Below are 26,555 nucleotides of genomic sequence, written 5' to 3' on the forward strand. Positions count from 1 at the left end.
TCATCCAGCTCTACACCTTGTTATCTCAGATTCTCCAGCATCTGCAGTTCCTACTATCTCTGAAACAATTCAGTGACCCTGGCCTCTGCCATCTTCTGAGGCAGCGTTCCAAAAGTGTACAACCCTCTGAGAGGAAAAAACAAAATCCCCTCAAACTCTGTCCTAATTGTAAAATCGCCAGCCCTAGTTCTGAATTGATTCTGTATAACCTTTTCTCGTTTGACAACTCGCGTTTTCCCGATTTCAATCTAATAAATAAAATCAAAATACTGCAGATGCTGGAAATCTGAAACAAACAGAAAATGATGGAAAAACTCAGCAAGTCTGGCAGCATTGTGGAGAGAGAAACAGTTAACATTTGAAACCAAAATACTTCTTCAAAACTGAAAGGGTGGAAAGTGATGTTTTTATACTACTGACAGAGATAGAGATGAGCAAGGGGGGAGGCCCAGTGCAAAAGCCAAAGGGGTTGTTAATTGGGGTGAAAAAGTAATAGAGATGTAATATGGGTGTAAATTCAATCTAGAATTTAGTAAAGGGTGAAAAATGTGAGTAAAACCAATCCAGTAAACCTCTGAACTGCATCCAATATATTTATATCCTCCCCTAAAAATAAAGTCCAAAACTGCACTGAACACAGTATTCGAGATGTTGGTCTCATCAATGTCCCATATTGTGTTCTAACCATTCCTAATTATGTCCTGCTGATTTCACATCTGTGTTTATACCTCAAGTATATTTTTGGCTTTTACTGTACAGTTATTGTTTCAAATATCCATGTATGTGTGTCCTTCCTTTCAATTTCCCCATTGTCGTTTGTGAAAGTGCTTATGTAAACTTGTCAACCAGTAATTATTATTTCCTACCAGTGGAGATGCTACATTCATGGTGTTAAGAGGAGAACATGTAAGTAGAATTTGATATTTTTACCTAGGGGCAACTTCCATCATAAATGTGGACATTGAATACTGTAATTAAACTAATAGAATGATTGAAAGAATACACTTGCCTCAACTAGTCACCATCACTTGATTGTCTGCTTTGTGTCCCAGTGACTAAACTAGACACAATCATCTAGGTAATTTTAATCAGAACACTTTACAATGTGAAGATGACTTCCTCCAGCTGTTTTGGCTATATAGTTTAACATTCTGCAGATGCTAAAAACAATGAACTCTGGAAAACCCAGCACACCGGAGCATTTTATAAAGACATAAACAGACTTAACTTTTCAGACCCTTGTCTTGTCATCAAAACTGTAAGAAATTAGAGATTTAACAGTTCATAAGTAATGCAGATAATGAGTCTGAGATACTGGGTCACGGGAAGGAAGTGACAGAAGAAATGGTTTGGAATGGGAGTAAAAAATTATAAAAAGGATGATGGGGCAAAGCTAAAGAATGATAGTGATAAGCCAAAAAAGAAATAAAACATGGTTATGGAGAAGGTATATATTTCAGGAACACTACACCTGTTCTGAGAAAAGGGAGCAGTGACTGAGATTTGAAATAGTTGAACTCTGTATTGAGGCTGGTACATTCTAAGATTTCTGATGACAAGATGTAGTCCTTTTATTTTAAAATTCCATTGACTTCATTGGAACAGTGTTGGTGAGTAAATGGAGGATGGTAAGACTGGGATGTAAAGTAGCAAATGACTCAGTGTTACAGTTGGACTCTGAAGACAGCTATTCAACAAAACCCAGTCACTCAATCTGCATTTGTTCTTTCTGAAGGGCTCAACCTTCTGTTCCCTTTGTTGACTAGTGCTCTGTATTGGTTGAGTATGGTGAGTATCATGTTTTATGACTCCTACATCTTATTTTCAAACATTTTCTGATTGTCTAGATGCAACATGTCTTAAGTGTTGCCATAACCTATTGAGATGTCATTTCCATTGTTTGAGAAATTCAATCGTAAAATGACAGGAACTAAATTCTTCTGCAAGATGGATATCAAGCCCACATATTGGTCAGTTCAATGGCAAAGGAATGTCAACAAATCACTACTTTCAGAACACCAATTGGAAAAAATTGCATCAAGAAACTAGCTTTCGGTCTATCTGTCAGTCAGGATCTGTTCTAGGAAAATGTGCACAGAATTACAAAAGGTATTTCTGTATGTTTTGCTGGCAATATTGCAGTGATGCACAAACTCAGAGAAGGACAATAAATAAAATCTACACTCCCGCAATATTGGTTTGTCATGAAGTACTCATAGTGCTAGGAAAATGTAAGTCAGGTCAACTTTTTTTTTGTGCTATCTATTCATGTTATAGCATCCATCCTTTCTGAGGCAAAGTTGAAAATGTAAGATGCATGCCTGGTCCCTAGGGCAAAAAAAAACTGCAGAAATGTCTTGGACTTTTAATTCACTGGCATCACACATACCAAATCTTTCCAACAAAGCATTGTTATCAAAAAAAATGCTCAAGGAAAGACATTCCATATGCATGGCAGGAGGACCATCAGCTCGTGGTCAAACCACTTAAGCTTTTTCAGCAGAAACTTGTATTCTACTGCACTACAACCGACAGCAATACACAAATCTGCAAGTCAAAGAGCTAGAAGTGGGCATCTTGAAAGCTATCAAACTAGTTGCATCTGGATCCAAATGTCTATCGCAGCATTTCAACATACAACATCCAACAAGGGCAGTCATACTCGCCTCTCCTTTGGGCAGCTCTTTTGTCCATATTTAAATCAAAACTACAATGAAGTCAGAAGCATTGTGGCCCTAACAGAACCCAAACTGAACATAGTGGGCAGGTAGTTGCAGAGCAGAGTTGCTTGATAACATTGTTGATGACCCTTTCTGTTACTTTACAGATGATCAAGGTAGACTGATGAGATAATAATTGTTTAGGTTGGATTTTACCTGCATTTTGTGTACAGAACATACCTGGTCAATTCTTCACATTGTTGAGTAGATGGCAGTGTTGTAGTGGTACTGGAACAGCTCAGCAAGGGGTGTGGCAAGTTCTGGAGCATGTGTCTTCAGTTCTATTGCCAGAAACTTGTAGGACTCATAAACTGTTGAGCCCATCTGTGATGCTGGGGATGTCAGGAGAAGGCTGAGATGGATCATCCACTCAGCATCTCTAGATGAAGATAGTTGTAAATGCTCCAGCTTTATCTTTTGCACTGATATGTTGTGCTCTCCCATCATTGAGGATTAACCTCCTCTTGGAGTGAGTTGTTCAATTGTACACCACCATTCACAACTGGATATTCAGAACTGTGAAGCACAGATCTGATCCTTTGGTTGTAGAATTGCTTAGCCCCGTCTCTCACTTGCTGTTTATGCTTTATGGCATGCAAGTTGCCCTGTGTTGTAGCTTCATCAAGTTGACATTTCATTTTCAGGTCTGCCTGGTGCTGCTCCCGCATGCCCTTCTGCACATTTCATTAAACAAGATTGATTCCCTGGTTTGATGGTAATGATGGAGTGGGGGTTACACTAGGACACAAAGCTGCAGATTATTTTTGAGTAAAGTTCTTCTGCTGATGATGGCCCACAGCACTTTATGGATGCCCAGCCCTGAGTTGCCTGTTGAGCCCTTTTAGCACAGTGATTGTGCCACACATCACAGTGGAGGATATTCTCAATGTGAAGATCTGGATTTTGACTCCGCAGGAAGTCTCAGGTGGTCACTCCTACCAGTACTGTGATGGACTGACGCATTTATGTTTTTTTCCCTCTTGTTGGTTCCCTCTCTACCTGCCACAGACCCAGTCGAGCAGCTACGCCCTTTAGGACTTGATCAACTTAGTTAGTAGTGGTGCTGCCAAGACACTGTTGATGATGGACATTGAAGATCCCCTCCTACAAAAATAAGCTTGAATAATGAATGTGTGGAGCAGTCCCAGGATAGTGACCAGCAGCAGTAATCACCTGCAAGTTAATACGCACAGTGCTTGAAGTCTAAATCTCCGGAAAAGTTTAACCATCATAAGATCTGAAAAGATCGACGAAACACTTGCATGTAATACAAATTTGTGGACTCTTGAGCTCTTAAATTTTTTGATTATTGTTTCTCTGCAAATAGCTTCGCAGTAACCCTAATTTATACTATTTTCACTCTTTGTCAATGTAATTTTGTCATGGAGAAAAAACAGAATGTTCTATTATTGCTTTAAGGACTAGGTATGCTAATAAGCAAAGGACCAGGGTGAAATTGCATAACTAAATACTCTGCGTAGTCTATCAGATATGTGCAAGAAACAAGTTGCATGCATAATTATCTGTGACAATAAGTTGTAGTTTGTATTCTCAAATAACCCTGTATGAGTTTGCAAGTAAGGTTGTTGACTTGCTCACTGAGCTGGCTGGTTGTAGTTCAGACATTTCATCACCATGCTAGGTAATATCATCAGTGCGGCTTCCAATGAAGTGAGATAGATACTAAGCGGAGCAGAACTACATGTTCTGGCCTGTTGAGGTATTTTGTGTCATTTCCAGTTCTTTTTTGCAAGGGTTTGTATATGGGGTCTAATTCCACATATTTGTTATGGGTGGAGAACCAGGCCTCTAGGAATTCCAGTGCATGTCTATGGTTGCCTTGACCTAGGATGTTCACGTCGTCCCAGTTAAATTGATGGCCTTCGTTGTCTGAGTGCACTGAAGAACCTTAAAGTTTGAAAGTAAACTGACTCCAAGTAACTTAACAATGACAAAAAATAACACTATCCATCCATGGGAGCTTACTGTTTCTGTGCCCTTTTTTGCTCCAGCAATGTTTATTACTTACAACTTCAAAATCTGGAGTCTCGTCCATCTTGACGTGCATCTTCCACCAACAGATTGGAAAAGTTTTAAAACAAAATACCTTGTTACGTTGAAAAAGAATTACAATAACTAATAATGGTTGCAGTACTTTGTGAAGAAAACTTGTGTTGACAGGTAAAATTTATTGATTGGTAGTACCAAACTTGAATGTTGCTGAAAGAGAGATATGTTCCCAAAACATTACGAACAGGGAAAAACCAACACAAGAAGTCAAAATTTAAATGATCAAATCAATGTGATCATTTGAAATTTGGCATCCTCACATTCATCCTGGTGAGTGCAAGATGATAAGCAATGTCAACATATGTCTTTCAATGGACAGTTTATTTTTGTTTATTAAAAACATATCCTAGAACAATTCTTAGTTGTTAGTTGTTAGTTTTTGAAACTGTCCTAATTGTACATTCTATATGCATTTAATGGACAGAATGTTTTAAAATACTACCTTCACTTACAGCATGTCATCAATAATTCAGAAAGTATTGAACTCATCCAGATGTGAAAAAATTGATATATAATTATAAAATATTGTCATTGTAAATGTTTAATTATTTTGGAAGGATTACATTGAATGATTGATATACATTTTTGTGTCTGTCAAGGAACTTTTGAATGCTGAACTAAAATATTATAAATCTAAATCGCACAAGTACAGAAAACTACAAGATTGGTTTAAAAAGAAATTGGAAAAAGTGTGCAACCAATATATTTCTAACAGTTACAGTCCTGTGGTAAGTAAAAGTTTAATACAGCATAGTAATGAAAATAGGGCATTATAACTGATTTTACAGCTCTTGTTATGATCCCAGCTGATGTTTTTACTGAACAAGTCAGATGCCAGACAGGAGCGTGGTTTGATTGATTGTTAAAACCAAAACAAATAAAATTACATAGTGTTCTCCTGCTGAAACATACACAGTGTAGTAGATTTTGCTATAAGAGTTTATTACAAAAGAAATGAATAATAGAATGATCCAAGCGATCTACTTTATAATAGAAAGTCAAAGGTTTTAAACACACTGTAAAAGTATAATCCCGGTACTTCCAAAACACTCCTTTATAAAATGAAAAGGAACAAAATAGCTTTTTTGTGGTGCTCAAAACACTACACTTGGTACAGTTCCCATAAGCGCCACTCGTAATGCTCACATCAAAATCCCTGTATCTAATGCCTTGGTGGGTTTAAGTCCACTATTAGACTGAAAGCGATAGCTTCTTTCTGCATCTACCACGCACATGAACTTCAATGTATTCAGCTAAAATAACTAGTTCCATATTTTTATCTGAGCACTTCTGGTCTGGGAGTGACACTAACCTTTCACTCCAAGATAATCTGTTTGCTAAATCTCTTATTCCTCTCTCAGGAGCACAACTGTAGACAGCCTCCTGTTCAAAGGTCTTTCCAGGACTAATGCTACCAAAGTTAACAGTGAAACTAAAATTCTGTCAGTTATGGGTGTTTCTCTTAAGTTTAAAATAAAAAAAATCCAGAATCTTCTAATAAACCCTTAAGGCCCCATTAAATGCTGCATCACAAATATTTCATTAGTTCACAAACCTATTCACTCTTAAGCCAGGCTTTAAAAATTGTTTTGTAATGAAATCACCATTGTTACAGATGTTCTTAAAACCACAAAAACCTATCTGTTACTAATTCAAAAACCAGACCCAACCTCACCTCAAATATCATTAAATATTGTATACACGAATTACGCATTTAACATCACTTTTTACAAAAACATACTTTATGTCAACACCAGTCCTTGCACAGTATATTCTCAAAGTAGCTACTCTTGATGTATGAGCTTTGGATATTAAACCATTACTCATGTACATGAAAAGTGTCAGACATAAAATTTATGCCTCAAAATTTAAAAATGTTCAAGTAAAATAGTATATGTATACCAAAATGCAACACATAAAATGCACATTTGTCAACTAAACTATTGGAAAAATCTTCAGGAATTTATTTCCCTTGGGCTCTGAAACATTTCATGTGAATATGAGGATATTTTGCACATTCATTTTTATTTTTGTATTACAGATTTTTTAACTGGAATTTATGTCCCCATGGGAGGCTTGTGAGGTTAACAAATATCTGCCATGATCACAGTATTTCATTAATTATTCTTTTTCGGGCTTCGGTATTGTTGACTTGTGGGCATATCATTGTGGTTACGAGCAACTAACTCCTTTTACATAAATTGATATATCCTTTCTAACTTTGGATATAGGAGTTTTTAAAAGTGAGACATTGTTTATAGGAGGTCCCTAGGAATATGTCAACTGTCAACTTTCAATTTTCAAATTTATAACCCCTCAGTCAAATTTTCTCCCAACAATCTGAATAATATACAGTCTTATGAATTGACATTCTAGAATACTTTTATTCCTCAGTTATTTATGAGGTAAATATTTTTGAATTAAGTTTCATAATTTTCTCTGGAGTGGTGTGAGAGAAACAAATCCAGCAGGAGTTAGTGTAACCCTTCGCAACAGGAACCGTAGCAATCTAGCCCATTAGTTGCATGAGAGGTCCTGCATTATTAGCCTAGTGGTAGCAGCCCCCCACCCCAGACACCCCAGCAATTATATCAGAAAATGGAAGGGACTGTTGCAATTTCCTGGCTATTGGCTGATGTCAGTTAAAATCATTAGTCAACTAATTAATATGAGACCAGTGCAATTCAATGGTAATGGACCCTGAATCACAAAGGAATGGCTTGCTGAGAGCCGTCAGCACTCCTGTGACCCACACCCTGAGATCTTCATTCCGCCCTTTGGTCTGGAGTCCCACCGTAATCTTGGATCTTTGATGCTAGCAGTCACAGCTCCTGGTGGAACTGGCAGACACTGATGAACTGCCATCCTCTGAGTGGACTTCCGTTGCCAAGGACCTGAATCCCAGGGAAGATCTTCCTGGCCACCTATGTGCCTGAAGATGTCCAACAGCTATCATGGAATTGATGCGATTTCTTTGATTCTGTGACCAATAGAGGAGACCTTGTCAGAGTGATTAAATCTCACTTTTAGTACAAATAGACAAATACTTTGAGAGCCCAGAAGGTGAAAGTGCCATCCCTACCCGAAACATCAGGTCTAGGTGACGTTCTAAGCTATGCAACCAAATGTACCTCATGCCTAAATCCAGGGCCATTTGCCCAGCTTCTGGCTGGTTGCCAATTTAGCCATGAAAGGTACAGTAGTTTAATTGGCATTTTGCTTTTATATAGCATGTTTAAAATAGAAAAACATTCAAAGGTAATTCAAACAAGCAAATATGGTGAGTTTTAGAAAATTTTAGGAGGGTTAGCCAAAAATTTAGTCAGAAGGGTTGGTTTTAGGGAAGGACAAAATGTGTAGAAGAGAAGTAGAGATAGATTTAAGGAAGGAAGCAAAGAGCGTAACACAATGGTGTGGCCACCAGTGGTGAGGTGGTGGGAAAAATAATGTACAAAGGTGCAAGGCTGAGGAATTGAAATTAAGGGAGAGTTTTGTAGGGCAGTAGGAGATTGCTGAGGTAAAGAGATAACAGTACTCTTCAACATTATAAATGTAATGTTCAGGATTTTTCTTAGAAGGGACTTGGCAGATGGGGAGACAAGCAAGGCAAAGAGGAAGCAACTAGAGAGCATGACTCTTTCTCAAACTGTTTCAAGTTGCAACAATGCTTCCAAGTGCTGGGACTGCATCCTATCCTGCAATTCTCACCCCACTGTATCTATAATCATAGCTAGCAGTGTCATATTTTTGTGCTGATGTAAAGGTGTTGGCTAAATCCTTACCTCCCCAAGCACAGCTAAATCCCATAAATTGCTTTATAAAATAGGCTTTGTACTCCAACAGGAAGTATTATTAAATCTGGGTTGCCCTACCACGTTATTGCCAAACCACAGTTTATGATCCCAGCTGATGCTAATACTGAAAATGTAGGATCTCAGAGTCATACCTGGTTTGATAGACCATAAGTTTAATTTCCCTTTTTGTTTATTGTGGTGATCAGTCACAGAATATATTCACAAGAGGCTGCCAATTTAAGAAAATACATAAGCATTTCTTATGCACAAGGTTAAAAATAGAAGGAAAGAGCCAAACGTTTTACTCTTAATGAAAACCTTACACCCTTGTCTCCACTTTAAAGCTCCTTGTTTAATTAGCATGACTGTAATCAGTTTTTTTTGACAATTATCTGCATTCACTCAGTTTTCTTTTGTTAATGTCTCTTCCTGAGATTTCTCTTACTGACTTCTAAGCCATTCAGGATTTTTTTTCTGCTTTGACAGTTTTAACAACTGCTAAACTAACAGCGCATGAGTTGTTAGACCTTTTCTGTCCAAATGAACCTACATATTGTCTGACTGCTCCTGGACCATTGTAACTTTCAATGTTACTGTTCTCTCTTGTACCCTTCCATTTTTGCTCATGCTCTGAACCATTCACTTTGGGGTTTTAAAAATGTCCGTTAATGTATGTAAACAATCCAACCCTCCACACACTCTTTCAGAATGTATCTAAAATGAAACTTAAAAAAACATGTTCTCTCTCTTCTTAATACACAATACTGAAATACAGATCTAGATTGGTAAAAAGCCCCAGGAGGCACTATAAGAGAAAGGACTGGCCTATGTTCTTGGACTCAGAGTGGGAGGCAGATAGTGATCTCAGAATATGAGTTCCCTGATTGGACCAGGCTAACAGCCCCAATCAGGGAGCCCTGGCTGACAGATATAAACAGGAGTGTCAGAGGTTCTGTTCACTCTGAGAGCTGGATCTGAGGGAGCTGGATCAGTGTCAAGGGTGGCTTGGTGACGGGATACCAGCTTCTGTAGAGTTATTTCAGTGGTGACGAGAGTAAAGCACGTTCCTGAAGAAACTTGCTTGCAACAGTTGTCTTTGAGTGGAGGTAAGCATTTCTATGCCTTTATTTTGGAAGCTTGACTCGTTTGATCCTGCCATCAAAGACTGGGCCCAATGTGTAGAAAGAGTGTGTTTTTTTTTCTGGGCAGATGAAAAGCAATGATTTATTTTCCTGATAGCTTGTCGACTCACTGCTTTTTTGGCTATTTGGAACCTAGCTTTTTCTGAAGCATCAGATACTGAAACCTTTCAAGAGTTGATGGATTTGCTTAAGGAATGTTATGACCCCAAGTTTCCTCTAATTTTGAGACGCTATCATTTTTTGCAATTGCAATTCAAGAACCAGTGGAATCCATATTGGGATTTTTTGAGTAGGTTAAAACAACTGGCAGAGGCATGTGACTTTGGCTTAACCCTTAATAAGATGCTGAGACCATTTGGTATGTGGGATTAATGATGTAACCATGCGAAAGTGCCTACTAACTGAAGCCCAACTGGACTTCAAACAGGCACTACAACTTTATTATGGAAAATGTGACAAGGAGAGCATTTGAGGTGCAGGGTATTCCAATGGAAGTGGACACCCTTGTCAGTTCAACTGAGCCTTGTCAGTTCAAGTGGGGACACCACTTGAGTGGAGGCTATCACTTGAGTGAAGGCAATTGCATAGCCTCACTCAGGACATACCCTGAACAGAGGAGCTCTAGGTCAGGTCACAGCAAAACCCCAAAACAAAGCCAAGCCTCAGTCAAACAGTGTAAATTTTCTTCAGGATCCAAGCCAGCAAGCCATTGTAGTTGCTGACATTGTGGGACTTGCGACAGCAAAGGAGTCCTACCAGACCTAAATTGAGTAAGAGAACTCATAGGCCGGTATCCAGAAGAGTGCACATGGTGGAATGCCCACCTACATCTAGTTTAGAACAGTTAAATTGCTTAGCAACATCCAAATCAGAACCAATCAAAATAAATGCCTGATTAAATGGTCATCAGTTCCAGGGAGATCGTTACCGGCACAGCAGTTTCAGTGATCGCAGAAACAGTCTCTAACAAAATTCGATCTTGACTTCAACCCTTACGTTTGCGCAAGATCTTAGCTAGACCGAGAACCTGTACTGGGTAACCTTTACAAATTAAGGGTGCAGCTTTGGTTCCGGTCTCTTATGAGAAGCAGTTGGTTCAGTTACCGCTGATTGTAATAAAAGGCTCAGGCCCAAGCTTGATGGGGTGAAATTGAGATTCACCTAGATTGGCTGAACATTTGTTTGATTAGAAATGGTTGTCTGAGTGAAGCCCTAATTAAATACTCAGAATACTTTGAGAAGGTTTAGGGACTATGAAAAGAGGCAAGGCCACCTGGCATGTTGACCAGGAAGAAATTCCATGATTCTGCAAGGCTTGCCCAGTGCCAGTTGCCTTACGGGCAAAAGTAGAGGCAAAAATCATTAAGGCTGGAAAACGAAGCAAACTTCACCCAGTCCAGTTTGCGGAGGCAGCACTGGTTGTACTGGCTTTGAAGTCCGACGGGTCGCTTCGCCTTTGGGGGGATTTTAAACAAATGGTAAACTGTTTTTCACAGCTGGATAACTACCCAATCCCTCACATAGAGGATTTATACGCAAACTTGGCAGGGAGCTGTCCTTCACAAACGTGGACGTGAGCCATGCATACTTGCAATTGCACTTAGGTGAGGACTTCCAGAATTATGCTACAATTAATATCCATAAGGGTTTGTACCAATTTGGAGACTGTCATTTGGGCTGTTGTCAGCAATTTTTCAGCAATGGCAGACATTTTGCAAGGTCTACCCCAGGTCGCCATTTATTGAGATGACATGTAATAACAGGGGCGACTAATAAGGAGCACTTGGAAAACTTGGACATAGTCCTTAGACGGTTCTCCCAGGCGGGTGTACGCCTAAGAAGGGAAAAATGTGTGTTCCAGGCAGCCCAAGTGACCTACTTGTGCTACAGAGTCAACAAGACCAGGTTACACTGGTTTAAAGATAAAATGGGGGTAATCAAAGGTGCCCCACTTCCCATGTCTGTACTGGAGCTTAGGTCTTTCCTTGGGGTTGGTGAATTATTATGGAAAGTTCATACATAACCTGGCCTCCATCCTGGCACCAATAAAGGATTAGCCTTTATTAGGAGTTGCCAAGCCATAGCTTTCGGGGAAGTGAAGAAACAGCTATTATCCTCTAAGGTGTTGGCATACTATGATCCCAAGTGAGATCTGGTATTGACATGCGATGCCTCCCCATACAGCATCGGGCAAGTGTTAGTTCATAGATGGCCCAGTAGAGGGCAATGCCCAGTATGCATCAAAGACTTTGGGAAATGCAGAGCGCATATAGACCCAGATTGGGTAGGAAGGTTTGGCGGTCATATTTGGAGTCAGAATCAAAATCAGAAGTTGCCGGAAAAGCTCAGCAGGTCTGGCAGCATCTGTGAAGAGAAAATCAGAGTTAAAGTTTCGGGTCCAGTGACCCTTCCTCAGAACTTCCTCTCTGGAAGTGTTGGTCACAGATAACAGGCCATCGTTTACCAGCAGAGAATTTGAATGTTTCCTAAAGTCGAATAGAATTCAACATATAAGGCAGCTCCATACCATCCATCATCCAAAGATCTGACAGAAAGAGCACTCCAAACTTTGAAGGCAGTCTTAAAGAAACAGCCTATGGTTTCACTAGCTACCAAACAGTCCTGGTTCCTATTTGATTACAGTATCAGCCCTCGTGCAACCACAGGGATAGCTCCAGCAGAGTTGCTAATGGGGAGAAGACTCCGCTCCAAATTAAATCTGATCTTCCTGGACCTGGAGAGGAGGGTGAAACAGCATCAGGAACACCAAAGCCAGACATGAGACTCCGCCAAACGAGAGAGACAGTTTACTACACGGAACAAAATTTGGTGTAGGAACAACCAAAATGGCCCTGCGTGGGTAAGAGGCATGCTTGACATGAAGTCAAGACCAGTGAGCTATAAGGTTTGGGTAGGTGTGACGGCCCTGAACAAGGACTTAGACCACATGAAAGCCACAGATTCATAAATGGTGCAGGAGCAAAATGTGCCCTGCTTCTTGGAACGGTCGGAAAGGCTGTCAGAACCCATGGGTTGTCCCTATCCATCAAACATTGAAGAAACCTCTGAATCTGAGATGCACATGGCAGATCTCACCTCTTCGACACCTTTGCCACAGGAAGAAGGGAGTGACTTTCTCCTGAAATACTCCTGGCACAAGAGGTGAGCTCCTGTGCTTTACGAACTGTCTATATCCGATCCAGAGGTGGAGGAACCTGACCTGGTGCTGAAATACCCCAGGAGGCGCTGCAAGAAAAAGACCAGCCTATGTCCTCAGACTCAGGGGGCGACGGATATGTTGATTTCAACAAGGTCAGGCAGGTGTTCATCATAGAACATGTATTCCCTAATTGGGGGTGTTGATCTGGTCCAACCAGGATGCCATGGCTGACAGATACAAACAGAAGTGTCAGAGGTTCTGTTCACTCTGAGAGATGCGTCTGAGGAAGCTGGACCAGTGTCGAGGACTTTCCACATATAAATAAAGGATGATTGCTGATAGGATACTGGCCGTTGTGGAACTATTCCATAGATTTACATCATTCTTCCACTTTAGGACTCAAGTTTTTAAACTATAATAATGTACTAGGACTTTTCATGAACAGAATTAGTTCCAGTGATATTGTATTTCCTGCGAAGCATCATATACCAAACTCTGAACTGCAGTATCTTGTCATCTCCATTTTGGAACATATTTAACTGATATATATAGCTGCATTTGTTTGTATTCTTCCTTTTGTGTAATAAACTTCGTTTTTTTTTGTTAAAGAACATCTGCAGCCCTATGTGAACATGTTTTACAGACTAACTACACATTAACCAACCCCAAAAATTAAGCATTTGATGTATTATGTCTGGTTTTGTTTTTGGATCTGCCTTGACTGGTATTGCCATCAATTGGGATCATAACAACATGGTGAAGATATGTCCAGAATGCTGTTAGGCTTGAGTTCCAGGATTTTGACTCAGCAGCTATGAAGGAATGGTGATATATTAGCAAGTCAAAATTGTATGGGATTTAGAAAGGAACATCCATGTGGTGTTCACAGGCATGGGCTGCATTCGTTCTTCTGGGTTGTTGAGTTTGAATGGTGCTATAATGAAGCCTTAGCAGTTTCCTTCAGTGCATCGTGTAAATGGTACACATGGCAACCACAGTGTTCCAGAAAAAAGTTAATGTTTAAAGCATCCGATCTCCTCACCACCAATATTCAGTAGCAGCAGTGCGTACTATCTACAAGATGCACTGCAGAAATTCACCAAAGATCTTCAGAGAGCACCTTCCAAACCCACGACTACTTCCATCTGGAAGGACAAGGGCAGCAGATATATGGGAACACCACTACCTTCAAGTTCCCCTCGAGGCCACTCACCATAGTGACTTGGAAATATATCGCTGTTCTTTTACTGTTGCTTGGTCAAAATACTGGAATTCTCTCCCTAAGGGCATTGTGGGTCAACCCACAGCAGGTGAGCCTCAGCAGTTCACCACCTTCTTAAGCGTAACGAGGGAGGGGCAATAAATGCTGGCTAGCCAGCGATGCCCACATCCCACAAATGAATAAATAAAATAAGTCATCAGGTATCAGTCGAGTGGGTGGTTTATCTTGAATGGTGTTGAGTTTCTTTAAGTGTCGTTGGAATGCAGTAATCCAGGCAAATGAGGTGTGCTGATCAGTTCCTGACTCGTACCTTGTGAATGGTTTGATGACTTGGGTGTCAGGAAGTAGCTATAGTATTTATGTAGCTGCTGCAGTCACTTCTGTAATCAAAGTCATTTGTTCAGTCATAATCTTTTTCTCTAACCTATGAGAAGTTATTATTCATGTTCTTTTTAGCTCATTCTTCTGTGGTAGGGTAGCTCTTGATTATATGATTAATAATAGATATGTTTTATGATTCCCATGTTGATATGATAACCTTTGTTTAATTGTTTCTGCAGATACAAATGAAAGACTTTGAGTATTTTGAAGAAGGTGGCTGTATTTATAGAAGACGTCAGAATGGTGAGTCTTTAATAATCAGCATTGAAACCACACCTGAATAGAACCCAATTGAAGCCACTCAAACACTGATACAAGAAGAACCTTTTCACCTCAAGGATATTGGTTTAAATGTGTCTATGAGGCTAATCACCAACAACCTTCTTATGGCCTGTGAGGACGATTCATTACGTGGTGCTGTAACAATCTGAATCTTGTGAACCACTCTTGGTGCGTACAAAAAGAATAATTAAATCTGTCACCGGTCAATGACAATATATTTTAACACTGCAATTCAATTTATTTTGTTCTTGATAGACTATAAAATCTTCTCTCCTAAAAGCACCCAGTTTTGTTGAAGTACTGCTCCAGAAGTGACTTATTCCCATTATATTAATACATCCAGTTATTTGCATGGCAATGAATTCTGTGATATTGATTCAAAATTAAATTCTTCAGTTGTTCTATCTTGCACTCTATAGTGTGAAACATTATTTATCTCCAAAGGTGATCAAATTCCTGAAGTTGTCTTATCCTTGGATCAGCTGCAGTTCCTTCAAACAACAGAAGCTCAATTTCAACATATCAGAGTCTCACCAAATCAGAAGTATTTGGCTTCAAGCATACGTACTTCATCGGATGAGTCTACTTGTGTTGTAGTCAAACTTGTTCCTAAGCCAGAAGTAGTGCATGTTTTGCCAAGAACATTTAGTTTTGGTGAGTCTAACACATTGCATCATGGCTTCATACTTACAATGTTTTCCTCAATTTATCTGTTTTGTTCTGTTCTGTGGATGAGACAGTATTTGCGGAACCATTTCTATGTGCAGTAAATCAGATGAGGGTTACAGATTGTAAGGCACTACTCAAAAGACATTGCATTTTCTGTTTGTCGGTACAATATTCCCTCCTTGTCCAATACCCATAAATTCATATCAACTGATCGTTCATTCATTTGCCAGTAGCTCCATAAGACAGTTCCTGAATTTCATTCTGAAATGATGGCCTGGGTTTTCAGAATCAGGACACTCCAGGGACCTCCCAAAATGACAGAAGGGACCCACATCGGATATCCCAAGTTTCACCCCCATTTCTGACGGAACCTATTGTCTCTAGAGAGGGAATGGGGATAGGATGTGACTCTGTCAGGAAAATCAAAACATAACAAGGCCATTTGAAATCAGCACTAAGTTCAAACTGACCCCATCTTTGCTTTGCAGGAACAACATCTTTATCCTGCAGTGTAGGAGTTAGATATTTAGAAAAGTTGTAAATGCCCTTGAGGGAAAAATTGGATTTGTAGAACTGTCAAGTTATTTAAATATCCAGTCCATTACAAATTGGGGGAAAAAAAGCCTGCCTGTGTCTGTGAAAATTTTTTAAAAATGTGTTCTAAAAGTTTCAGGAATTGTATGTTGATATCAACACTCCTTTCAAAGCTGCTACCAGCATCTCTGTACGCAGTCACATGGCAAACCATTGACAACATTGATTCTTGGTTATGGAATCATAGAATCCCCACAGTGCAGAAGCACGTCATTTGGCCCATGGTGTCCACCAAGACCCAGCTCCCTGTAACCCTGCATTTCCCATGGCTAATCCATCTAACCTGCATATCACTGTGGGCAATTTAGCGTGGCCAATCCACCTAACCAAGAGTGAAATCAAATCCTAGTGTTGTGAAGGAGCAGCGCTAACCACTGAGCCACCATGCCGCCCCTTCTGTACCTGCATACTAGTTTTCTATGATTCATTCATACGATATCCAAATCCCACTGCAACCAAGCACTCTGCTGTTTCTCTCCATTTAGAAAGTAAGTTGCCTCTTCATTCTTCCAGCCAAACTGGATAACTTCACACTTATCCATGTTAAACTACATCTGCTAAATTTTGGCCAATTCACCTAACCTATCCATATTGATTTGTAAATATTTTAATTTATTTATTGCAACTTATTTTGCCATCTATTTTAGTGTCATCTGCAAGGTGGCTGTCATACCTTCTATCCCTACATTGAAGTCATTAATATAGATTGTAAATAGTTTGGACCCGCGGTCCAACCCTGTGGTTCCATCCCACTAGTTATATCTTGCAATCCAGAAAAAGACCCATTTACCCCAACTGCTTTCTGTTGATTAGCCAATCCTCTATCCAAGCTAATAAATTGCTCCTAATCCCGTGCAATCTTACCTTGTGTATTAAGCTTTTAAGTGGCATCTTATCAAATGCATGTAAAATAGCAATGTTATAAGTCTGAAAGACATCACTGCTGAGCACGGACCTTGGAAGTCTATGCAGACAAAACCAAAATTAGTAGAATCACTTGTTGACGTAATTACATCATTATTAATGCTAGACTATTTTCCATAGTTGATATTATTGTAGTGGGGAGTTATAAATTCACATTTGTTTGACATTTTAAGGAAGTTATTATAGGATTAGCAGTTTTTTCATGTGGGATGATGAATACAAATGTTTACAGAACATAAGAACTAGGAGCAGGAGTAGGCCATCTGGCCCCTCGAGCCTGCCCCACCATTTAATAAGATCATGGCTGATCTTTTTGAGACTCAGCTCCACTTACCCGCCCACTCACCATAACCCTTAATTCCTTTACTGTTCAAAAATTTATCTAGCCTTGCCTTAGAAACATTCAGTGAGGTAAGCTTCAGCCGCTTCCCTGGGCAGGGAATTCCACAGATTCACAACCCTTTGGGTGAAGAAGTTCCTCCTGACCTCAGTCCTACATCTGCTTCCCTTTATTTTGAGGCGATGCCCTCTAGTCCTAGTTTCACCTGCTAGCGGAAACAACCTCCCTGCCTCCACCTTATCTATTCCCTTCATAATCTTATGTTTCTATAAGATCTCCCCTCATTCTTCTGAATTCCAATGAGTATAATTCCAGTCTACTCAGTCTCTCCTTATAATCCAACCCTCTCAACTCTGGAATCAACTGAGTGAATTTCCTCTGCTCCCCCTCCAATGCTAGTATATCTCTTCTCAAGTAAGGAGACCAAAGCTGCACACAGTATTCCAGGTGTAGCCTCACCAGGACCCTATACAGCTGCAGCATAGCCTCCCTGTTTTTAAACTCCATCCCTCTAGCAATGGCAAACAAAATTCCATTTGCCTTTTTAATTACCTGCTGCACCTGCAATCCGACTTTTAGCGATTCATGCACAAGGACACCCAAGTCCCTCTGCACAGCAGCGTGCTGCAATTTTTTACCATTTAAAACATAGTCCATTTTGCTGTTATTCCTACCAAAATGGATGACCTCACACTTATCAACATTGTACTCCATCTGCCAGACCTTTGCACACTCACTTAGACTATCTACATCCCTTTGCAGACTTTCAGTGTCTTCTGCACACTTTGATCTACCACTCACCTGAGTGTCATCTGCAAATTTTGACACACCACACTTAGTCCCCAACTCCAAATCATCTATGTAAATTGTAAACAATTGCGGTCCCAACACTGAGCCCTGAGGCACACCACTAGCCACTGACCGCCAACCAGAAAAACACCCATTTACCCCTACTCTTTGCTTTCTACTGGTCAACCAATCCTCTATCCATGCCAATACATTACCTGTAATACCGTGCAACTTTATCTTGTGTAGCAGTGTTTGGTGTGGCACCTTGTCAAATGCCTTCTGGAAATCCAGATACACCACATTCACAGGTTCCCCATTGTCCACCATGCAAGTAATGTCCTCAAAGAATTCCACCAAATTAGTTAAACATGACCTACCCTTCAGGAACCCATGCTGGGTGTTCCCAATGGGACAATTTATATCCAGATGTCTTGCTATTTCTTCCTTAATGATAGATTCAAGCATTTTCCCCACTACCGAAGTTAAGCTAACTGGCCTATAGTTACCTGCTGTTTGTCTACTTCCTTTTTTAAACAGTGGCGTCATGCTGGCTGTTTTCCAATCTGCGGGAACCACCCCAGAGCCCAGTGAATTTTGTTAAATAATTACTAGTGCATTTGCTATTTCCCCCATCACCTCTTTTAGTACCCTGGAGTGCATTTCATCAGCGCCAGGAGACTTGTCTACCTTTAACCCCATTAGCTTGCCCAGCACTGCCTCCTTAGTGATAATGATAGTTTCTAGGTCCTCAGCTGCTATAACCTTCTTGCCATTAGTTTTCAGCATGTTATTTGTGTTTTCCACTGTGAAGACCGACACAAAATAACTGTTCAATGTCTCGGCTATTTCCTCATTCCCAGTTATTAAATTGGCCTTCTCATCCTCTAAAGGACCAATGTTTACCTTCGCCACTCTTTTACGATTTACATATTTATAGAAACTTTTGCTGCCTGTTTTTATATTCTGAGCTAGTTTACTCTCATGATCTATCTTACTTTTCTTTATAACATTTTTTGTGGCTTTCTGTTGGCCTTTAAAGATTTTCCAGTCTACTAGTTTCCCACTACTCTTTGCTTTATTGTATGTGTTTTTTTTTCAATGTGATACTTTCCTTTATTTCCTTAGATATCCATGGCTGGCTCTGTCTTTTCCTACAGTTCTCCCTTATCACTGGAATATACTTCTGCTGAGCATTGTGAAAAATCGTTTTGAAAGCCCTCCACTGTTCCTCAATTGACCCACCATAAAGTTTTTGCTCCCATTCTACCTTAGCTAACTCCTCCCTCATTCCTTCATAGTCTCCTTTGTTTAAGCACAGGACATAGGTACTGGATTTAACCTTCTCACACTCCATCTGTATTTTAAATTCGACCATACTATGATCGCTCCTTCCGAGAGGATCCCTAACTGTGAGATCATTTATTATTCCTGTCTCATTACACAGGACTAGATCTAGGATAGCTTGCTCCCTCATAGGTTCCATTACATATTATTCAAGGAAATTATCGCGGATGCATTCTGTGAACCCCTCCTCAAGGCTGCCATGACTGACCTGGTTTGACCAATCGATATGTAGATTAAAATCTCCCATGATAATTGCTGTACCATTTTTACATGCATTAGCTATTTCTATGTTTATTGCCTGCCCCACCACGATGTCATTATTTGGTGGCCTATAGACCACACCTATCAGTGACTTCTTCTCCCTACTATTCCTAATTTCCACCCAAATGGATTCAACGTTTTGTTCAGTAGAACCTATATCATCTCTCACTACCGCCCTGATATCATCCTTAAAAATCAGAGCAACACCACTTCCCTTACCTTCCTGTCTGTCCTTCCGAACAGTTTGATACCCCTAGATATTTAACTCCCAGTCATGACCATCCTGTAACCATGTCTCTGTATTGGCCACTAAATCATACCCATTTGCCATGATTTGCACCATTAACTCATCCACCTTGTTTTGAATGTTCCGAGTATTCAAATAAAGTGCCCTTATGCCAGTTTTTGCACCTTCTTTTTGGGTCCTATTACCTCCATTACTAACAGCTCTTGAGTTCTTCCCTTTAACTTCTTTCCTAATTTTCAATGGAGTTGAAGCTTCCTCATCACCTGCTAACCTGCTGCTTTGCCTTACATTAATTGTTATTCTCCCTCTATGCTCACTTCTTTCTTCCCCCCTACTTACTAGTTTAAAGTCCTATTAACCACCCTATTTACCCTTTTCGCCAGAACACTGGACCCGGCCCTGTTCAAGTGGAGTCCATCCCAGCGGTATAGATCCCTCCTGTCCCAGATCTGATGCCAGTGCCCCATGAAAAGGAAACCCTCTTTCCCACACCACTCTTTTAGCCACGTGTTTACTTCCCTGAACCTTGCCTCCCTATGCCAATTTGCACGTGGCTTGGGCAGCAATCCAGAGATTATGACCCTTGAAGATCTGTTTTTTTTAATTTTGTTCCTAGCTTTTCATAATCCCGAAACAGGTCTTTTTTCCTAGTCCTGCCTATGTTGTTGGTACCTACGTGGACCACAACAACTGGATCCTCCCCCTCCCCCTCTAGTGTCCTCTCAAGCCGGTCAGAGACGTCTCGCACCCTGGCACCGGGCAGGCAACACACCATGTGGGATTCTCTATCCTGCTCGCAAAGGATACTGTCTATCCCCCTGATGATGGAATCCCCTACAACTACAATCTGTCTTTTTGCTCCCCCCTCTTGAATGGCCTCCTGGGCCATGGTGCCATGGTCAGTTGACTCATCATTCCTGCAGCCCTGTTCCTCATCCACACAGGGAACAAGTGCCTCATACCTGTGGGACAATGTCAAGGGCTGCGGCTCCTGTGTTCCTGTCTGCAGGGTCCCTCTACCTGCCTCACTCGCAGTCACACACTGCTGTCCCTGCCCACCGATTGAATTAAAATTCGTTAATCTACCAGGTGTGACTGTCTCCTGGATCACAGCATCCAGGTATTTCTCTCCCTCCCGGTTGTGCCGCAGTGTTTGGAGTTCGGGTTCCAGCTCATCAATTTTGAGCCGGAGCTCCTCAAGCTGCAGATGTGGTCACCGCCGTTCTCAATGGGATCAGCTAGCTCCCACATCATACAGCTACAACACATCACCTGGCCTGTCATCTCTACTTAGTTAATTATTTAAAATTAATTAGTTTTTTTATAGTTTCGCAGTGTTCTCTGCACCAGTAAGTTTACTCCGTTATATACTCAAACAGACTCTGGCTTTGCCTTCCGACCCGCTCCCAGAGGATTTGGCGTCTAGGTGACCACCCCAAAAGATAACAAAGAGATGAGGGGAAAAAAAAATGCAAATAGCTTACCTGCTCACCACACTTAGTCGTTATTATTAGGTTAGAGGAAGTGGAAGGGTGGGAGACACTACGCGTGTAGTGTCTCGGGTATTAGTTAACTCCCAAATTTATTGGGTGGAAACTTACCTTCCCAGGCTGCCCTCGTGCTTTCTCCCGGACCCCCGCCGCTGAAACAACTGAACTAATTTTTTTCATAAGGAGTTAAGTACTTGAATAAATTTAAATTAATTGAATGGGTTTTAATGAACAGAAGATTCTTTTTAAAAATTGAAGCCTATAATAGATATTTAGAATTTTATTTATTTCACCTCAGCATGGTAGCGCACAAGTCACCTGTAGGCGGTCACCTAGGAGTGAGGAAGACTCAGGCTAAAATACAGAAGCATTTCTATTGGCCTGGATTACATAAAGATGTGGTTGAATTTTGCCGTCCCTATCGTATGTGTCAAATGGTAGGAAAGCCACAGGCAGTAATAAAACCAGTGCCTATTCCCACATTTGAAGAACCTTTCACAAGGGTTATGAATGATTGAATAGGCCTCCTGCCTAAAACCAGAAGTGGGAGCCAGTATTTGCTAACCATAATGGATGTGTCAACCGGATTTCTGGAGGCAATTCCATTATGGAATGTCAAGGCAAAAAAGGTTGTAGGGGAGTTACTTGTTTTGTTTACATTTTATGGACTACCCAGGGAGATTCAGTCAGACCAATGGTCCAATTTTACTGCCAAACTACTTAAGGAGATCATGGAAAGTTTAGGCATCCAACACTTTAAATGTAGTGCATGCCATCCTGAATCCCAGGAAGCATCGGAAAGATGGCATTAGACCCTAAAGACCATGCTGAGGGCTTATTGCCTCGATTACCCAAATGATTGGGATAAAGGTGTCCCATTTATATTATTTGCTATTCGAGATGCTCCAAATGAATCGAATCCATTTACTCCATTTGAATGATATTTGGACAGGAAGTAAGAGACCCATTAAAATTAATTAAGGAAAAGTTGATAGGTCTGAAATCAGAGATCTCATAGTTGGATTATGTATCTGAGGTGAGAGAAAGATTAAATAGAGTAGGTGAATTAGCTAGACAACATTTGAAGATGGCACAGCACATAATGAAGCAAGAAGCAGATAAGAAATCTAAAATTCGTACATTTGCCCATGGGGATAGAGTGTTGGTGCTGTTACCAGTGATAGGAGATCCCTTCAAAGCAAGGTTTAGTGGTCCCAATCAGATTGAAAAGAAGTTAAATCAGGTGACTTATCTGGTAACGATGCCAGATTGAAAAAAAAAAATTTATCGGGTATGTCATGTGAACGTGCTGAAACTTTACTATGACAGGGAAAGGGAATCTGAGAAACAGGTATTAGTTACTGCCACTCAAAGTGAGGAATCAAATCCAGATGAGGTGAATTTTGATGTGCCTAATAATAAATGGAATGATGAGGACGCCCTGAAAGAATGGGATAGGATAGTAAGATATCTGTTTCAGGAACTAGAGAACTGAATTGAAAGGCTTGTTGCAGCACTGTCAGGACATATGTAAAAATAGAATGGGGAGGACAAATACCATAGTACGTGAGGTTGACATAAAGAATGCTGTTCTGATAAAACAACACCGTACAGCTTAATCCTCTCAAAGCAGCACAGGTACAGAAGGAAGTGGAAACAATGCTGCAACAAAACATCAAGCCCAGTCAAAGTGAGTGGCAAATGTGTTAGTTCCCAAACCTGGCGGTACTCAGTGATTCTGTGTGGTTTATTAGAAGTCAACACCATGACCAATTCGGACTCGTAGCCAATTCCAAGGCAGGAGGACTGTGTGGAAAAAGTTGGACAAGCCACTTACATCACAAAGTTGGATTTTCTTTGTGGTTAGTGGCAAGATATCTTTGTCAGAGACAGCGAAAGAAGTTTCTGCATTTGTAGCCTCAAATGGGCTATACCAATTTAAAGTAATGCCCTTTGGATTGAAGAACACCCCAGCCACATTTCAAAGATTTATGAACAGAATTATGGCAGGATTAACTAATTGTGCCGTCTGCATAGATGATTTAGTGATCTTTAGCCAATTGTGGACAGATCACATGGTGCATTTGGCAGACTTCTTTGAGAGAACTACTGAAAGCAAAGTTGGTCATAAATTTGTGAAAAACAAAATTCGCGAAGGTGGAAGTGACTTCATAGGACACAACATCGGACACTGATGACACCAAGGAACATGAAGGTGAAGGCCATTGAGGAATTTCCAAGACCAACCTCGAAGAAGGAGGTGTTATGATTTTGTGGGACTGAGCAGATTCTACAGGAAATTTGTACCAAACTTTAGCAGCGTGGTGGCACCACTGATGAATTTGTTAAAGAAGAACATGAAATTTCAGTGAACAGACCAATGCTAGGAGGCATTTCAGAATTTAAAAGCAGTGTTAACCACCGCACCAGTTTTAGCCATGCCAAAATTCTTGAAACCCTTTAAAGTCGCTATTGATGCAAGCGATTGTAGGGCTTGGAACTATTTTGTTACAGGAGAATGATTGTGGAATTGAAAGGCCAATCCGTTTTTTTGTCAAAGCAACTCAATATCCACCAGAGAAAATATTCAACCATTGAAAAACAGTTATTGAGTTTGGTAACTGGCCTTGCAACATTTTAATGTTTATGTTGCAAACAATGTATCAGAGATGGTTGTGTATACTGATCGCAGCCCTTTGACATTTTTGGAAAGACTTAAAGAAAAGAACACCAAGACTATTTCATTGGAGTTTTATGTTACAAGCATTTAATTTACAGATTGTACATATTGTGGGTGGTGAAAATGTTATTGTGGCTGTGTTATCACAGGTTTAAAAGGAAAATGTCTATATAAGATAGAAACTGTAGTGTTCAATGTTAATAAATGTATATAGAATTAGTATGAAATGTGTAACGTTAGATTAATGACCTAGTAATAATGGCACTAAGATTTAGAGAAAAAAAAAGCCATCTTTTCATAATGGTTTGGCGGGAGGGAGGCATTGTGAAGTTGGGCAGAATACTTGATGTTTGTAAAATGATAGGTAGAAGAGTGCATAGTCCCTTTTAAAAAATGATTTGTTTTTTAGGCTTGGAGATTTTAAAAAAAGTCTGTGGGCAGCAGCAGATGCACAGAGTTCCTGAAATTGAAACATTGTATCAGAACAGCTATACTGTTAGCAGGCAAAGCAGCATTTTTACCAAGTCAACAAGTTTTTTGAATTTAGCCAATTAATTTAAACAAGGCCCTAGATACAAAACCCAATTAAATTTAAATCTGATGGTTTTGACAGCTTAGGACCAATCCTATTGTAAGAAATTTGGTAAATCATCAACAGGATAAAAGAAGAGGTTATTTGAAAATCTGGGTGAGAGTGAACGCCCATCTGAAGAGAAACTCGCTTGATCTCACAGAAATGTCGAAGTTCTCAGAGGAAGCACCATCTAAATAAAGGTAGTACGGCACTCTTAGCTAATATTCCTGACACAAGTATTCGACAGGAAAATGCTTTCCAGAATTGAAAACAGCAGAGAAGGCAAAGAACATTCCAGAAGATTTATCCTGGCTTTTTCTTCATACTTTGGTTTATATAAGTGGAACTTATATTTATTGGAACAGCGTACCATTAGAATTTTGTTTTATTTGGGAATAGTTAGTAACTAAGGGGGAATTTGTTCGGTTTGTTAGTAGCTCTGTTAGTTTTGTTCACTGTTGTTAGCTAAATAAATTGTTACTTGTTGCTTATAAAGTATCAGGGGTTTCTTCCATTGAACCACTCTGTTATAACAGATTGGGGGTGAGAAGTAGATTGTACCACTTTTCACACTTCCTTTAACAGATTATGAGGCAAGGCAAGCTTCTCGAGGTGTTTTCGGTTTTAATTATCAGAGAAGTGTCAACCACCCCTCTGTAACACAAGAACAGCAAGACAAGTACAAGAAACGTTCGTATGTCAGATCTTTAAAAATACACTCCTGTGAAGCTTTGTAAATTGGCACCCCCTGTATACTGCAACACGTTTTCAAGACTTCTTCCAAAGGAGGTCTCTCAGACAAGACCTGCCTGAAATTGGAACTAATATAATTGAGAAATGTACTGTCAAAGGCATCCGTCTCAACAGGCAATGGATAAAGAAAACTAGAAAAGACGTTTGAGGTGGAGGTGGTTTTATTCCGTTTTACTGGGAAAGTGGTAGGTTTTGAGTCAGCAAGTAAATGCAAGCAAGGGTGAGATGTGGGATCTGATAGAGATTAATCTCTGTGAATTAGATGTATAAGGAGGTAGGGCCACACGTCCTGAGGTTAAGGGCTTGGAGTGTGTTGTGGAGGATGAGATTACAAGAGAAAAGTTGATGGATGAGCTGAATCCAAGTGAAAATTTGAATCTCAAAGGTGCATAACACATTGAAGAGTCTATGTGAGGCTATAAGAGAGAAGATTTTGGTGAAGAAGGTAACTGCAAGTCTATGGTGTGATAAATAATTGGATCTTAAAGAGACGGTAAAGCATCTTAAAGAAATTAGAAAAGCCGAGATGGGAAATGCCAAGATGGAACTTTTGAGTGGATTCCCACAATAAACCCTGGGAGTTTGACAAGGCAGATTAAATAACAGTTCATTGCAGTCTTTGTCAGAAGACATATCAGTCAAGCCAACATGTCAATGCATTGCTTCTTCATTTAGGCCCTCATTTTGAAGAAATGATTTATCACAAGTCTGATAGAAGTATCAAATTTGATCTATGGCTGAAACAGAATACAAAAATTGACGGTCATTGTGAAGTTCACTGTGCTGCAGTTTCTGTTCAGCCAGCAATATTGAGGTGCAGTTCTAGACTGAACTGGATCCAGATTCAACAGAGGCGATGGTCTAGTAGCATTATTGCTAGACTATTAATCCAGAGATCAAATAATGTCCTGGACACATGGTTTCCAATCCTGCCATGGCAGAAGGTGGAATTTGAACCCAACAAAAAAAATCTGGGATTAAGAGTCTAATGATGAATATGAAACTCTTGCTGATTGTCAGGAAAGCCAGAGATAGTAGGAACTGCAGATGCTGGAGAATCTGAGACAACAAGGTGCAGAGCTGGATGAACACAGCAGGCCAAGCAGCATCAGAGGAGCA

At 40.2% G+C, this 26,555-nt stretch overlaps 1 protein-coding gene across 2 annotated transcripts in view; it reads left to right on the forward strand.

The window, feature by feature from the left end:
- prepl (prolyl endopeptidase like) overlaps positions 1 to 26,555 on the forward strand; it is a 64,860-nt gene that overhangs the window by 1,416 nt on the left and 36,889 nt on the right. The window contains exons 2-4 of one of the 2 annotated variants that reach the window (XM_020514780.2): positions 5,390 to 5,518; positions 14,669 to 14,732; positions 15,216 to 15,425. In XM_020514780.2, coding sequence (XP_020370369.1) covers positions 5,390 to 5,518; positions 14,669 to 14,732; positions 15,216 to 15,425 — 403 coding nt within the window. The remainder of the gene's footprint in view (positions 1 to 5,389; positions 5,519 to 14,668; positions 14,733 to 15,215; positions 15,426 to 26,555) is intronic. The other variant, XM_048601417.1, reaches the window with a different exon arrangement.

This window comes from Rhincodon typus, chromosome 9 (genome assembly GCF_021869965.1).
Source record: "Rhincodon typus isolate 14 chromosome 9, sRhiTyp1.1, whole genome shotgun sequence".
Taxonomy (NCBI): domain Eukaryota; kingdom Metazoa; phylum Chordata; class Chondrichthyes; order Orectolobiformes; family Rhincodontidae; genus Rhincodon; species Rhincodon typus.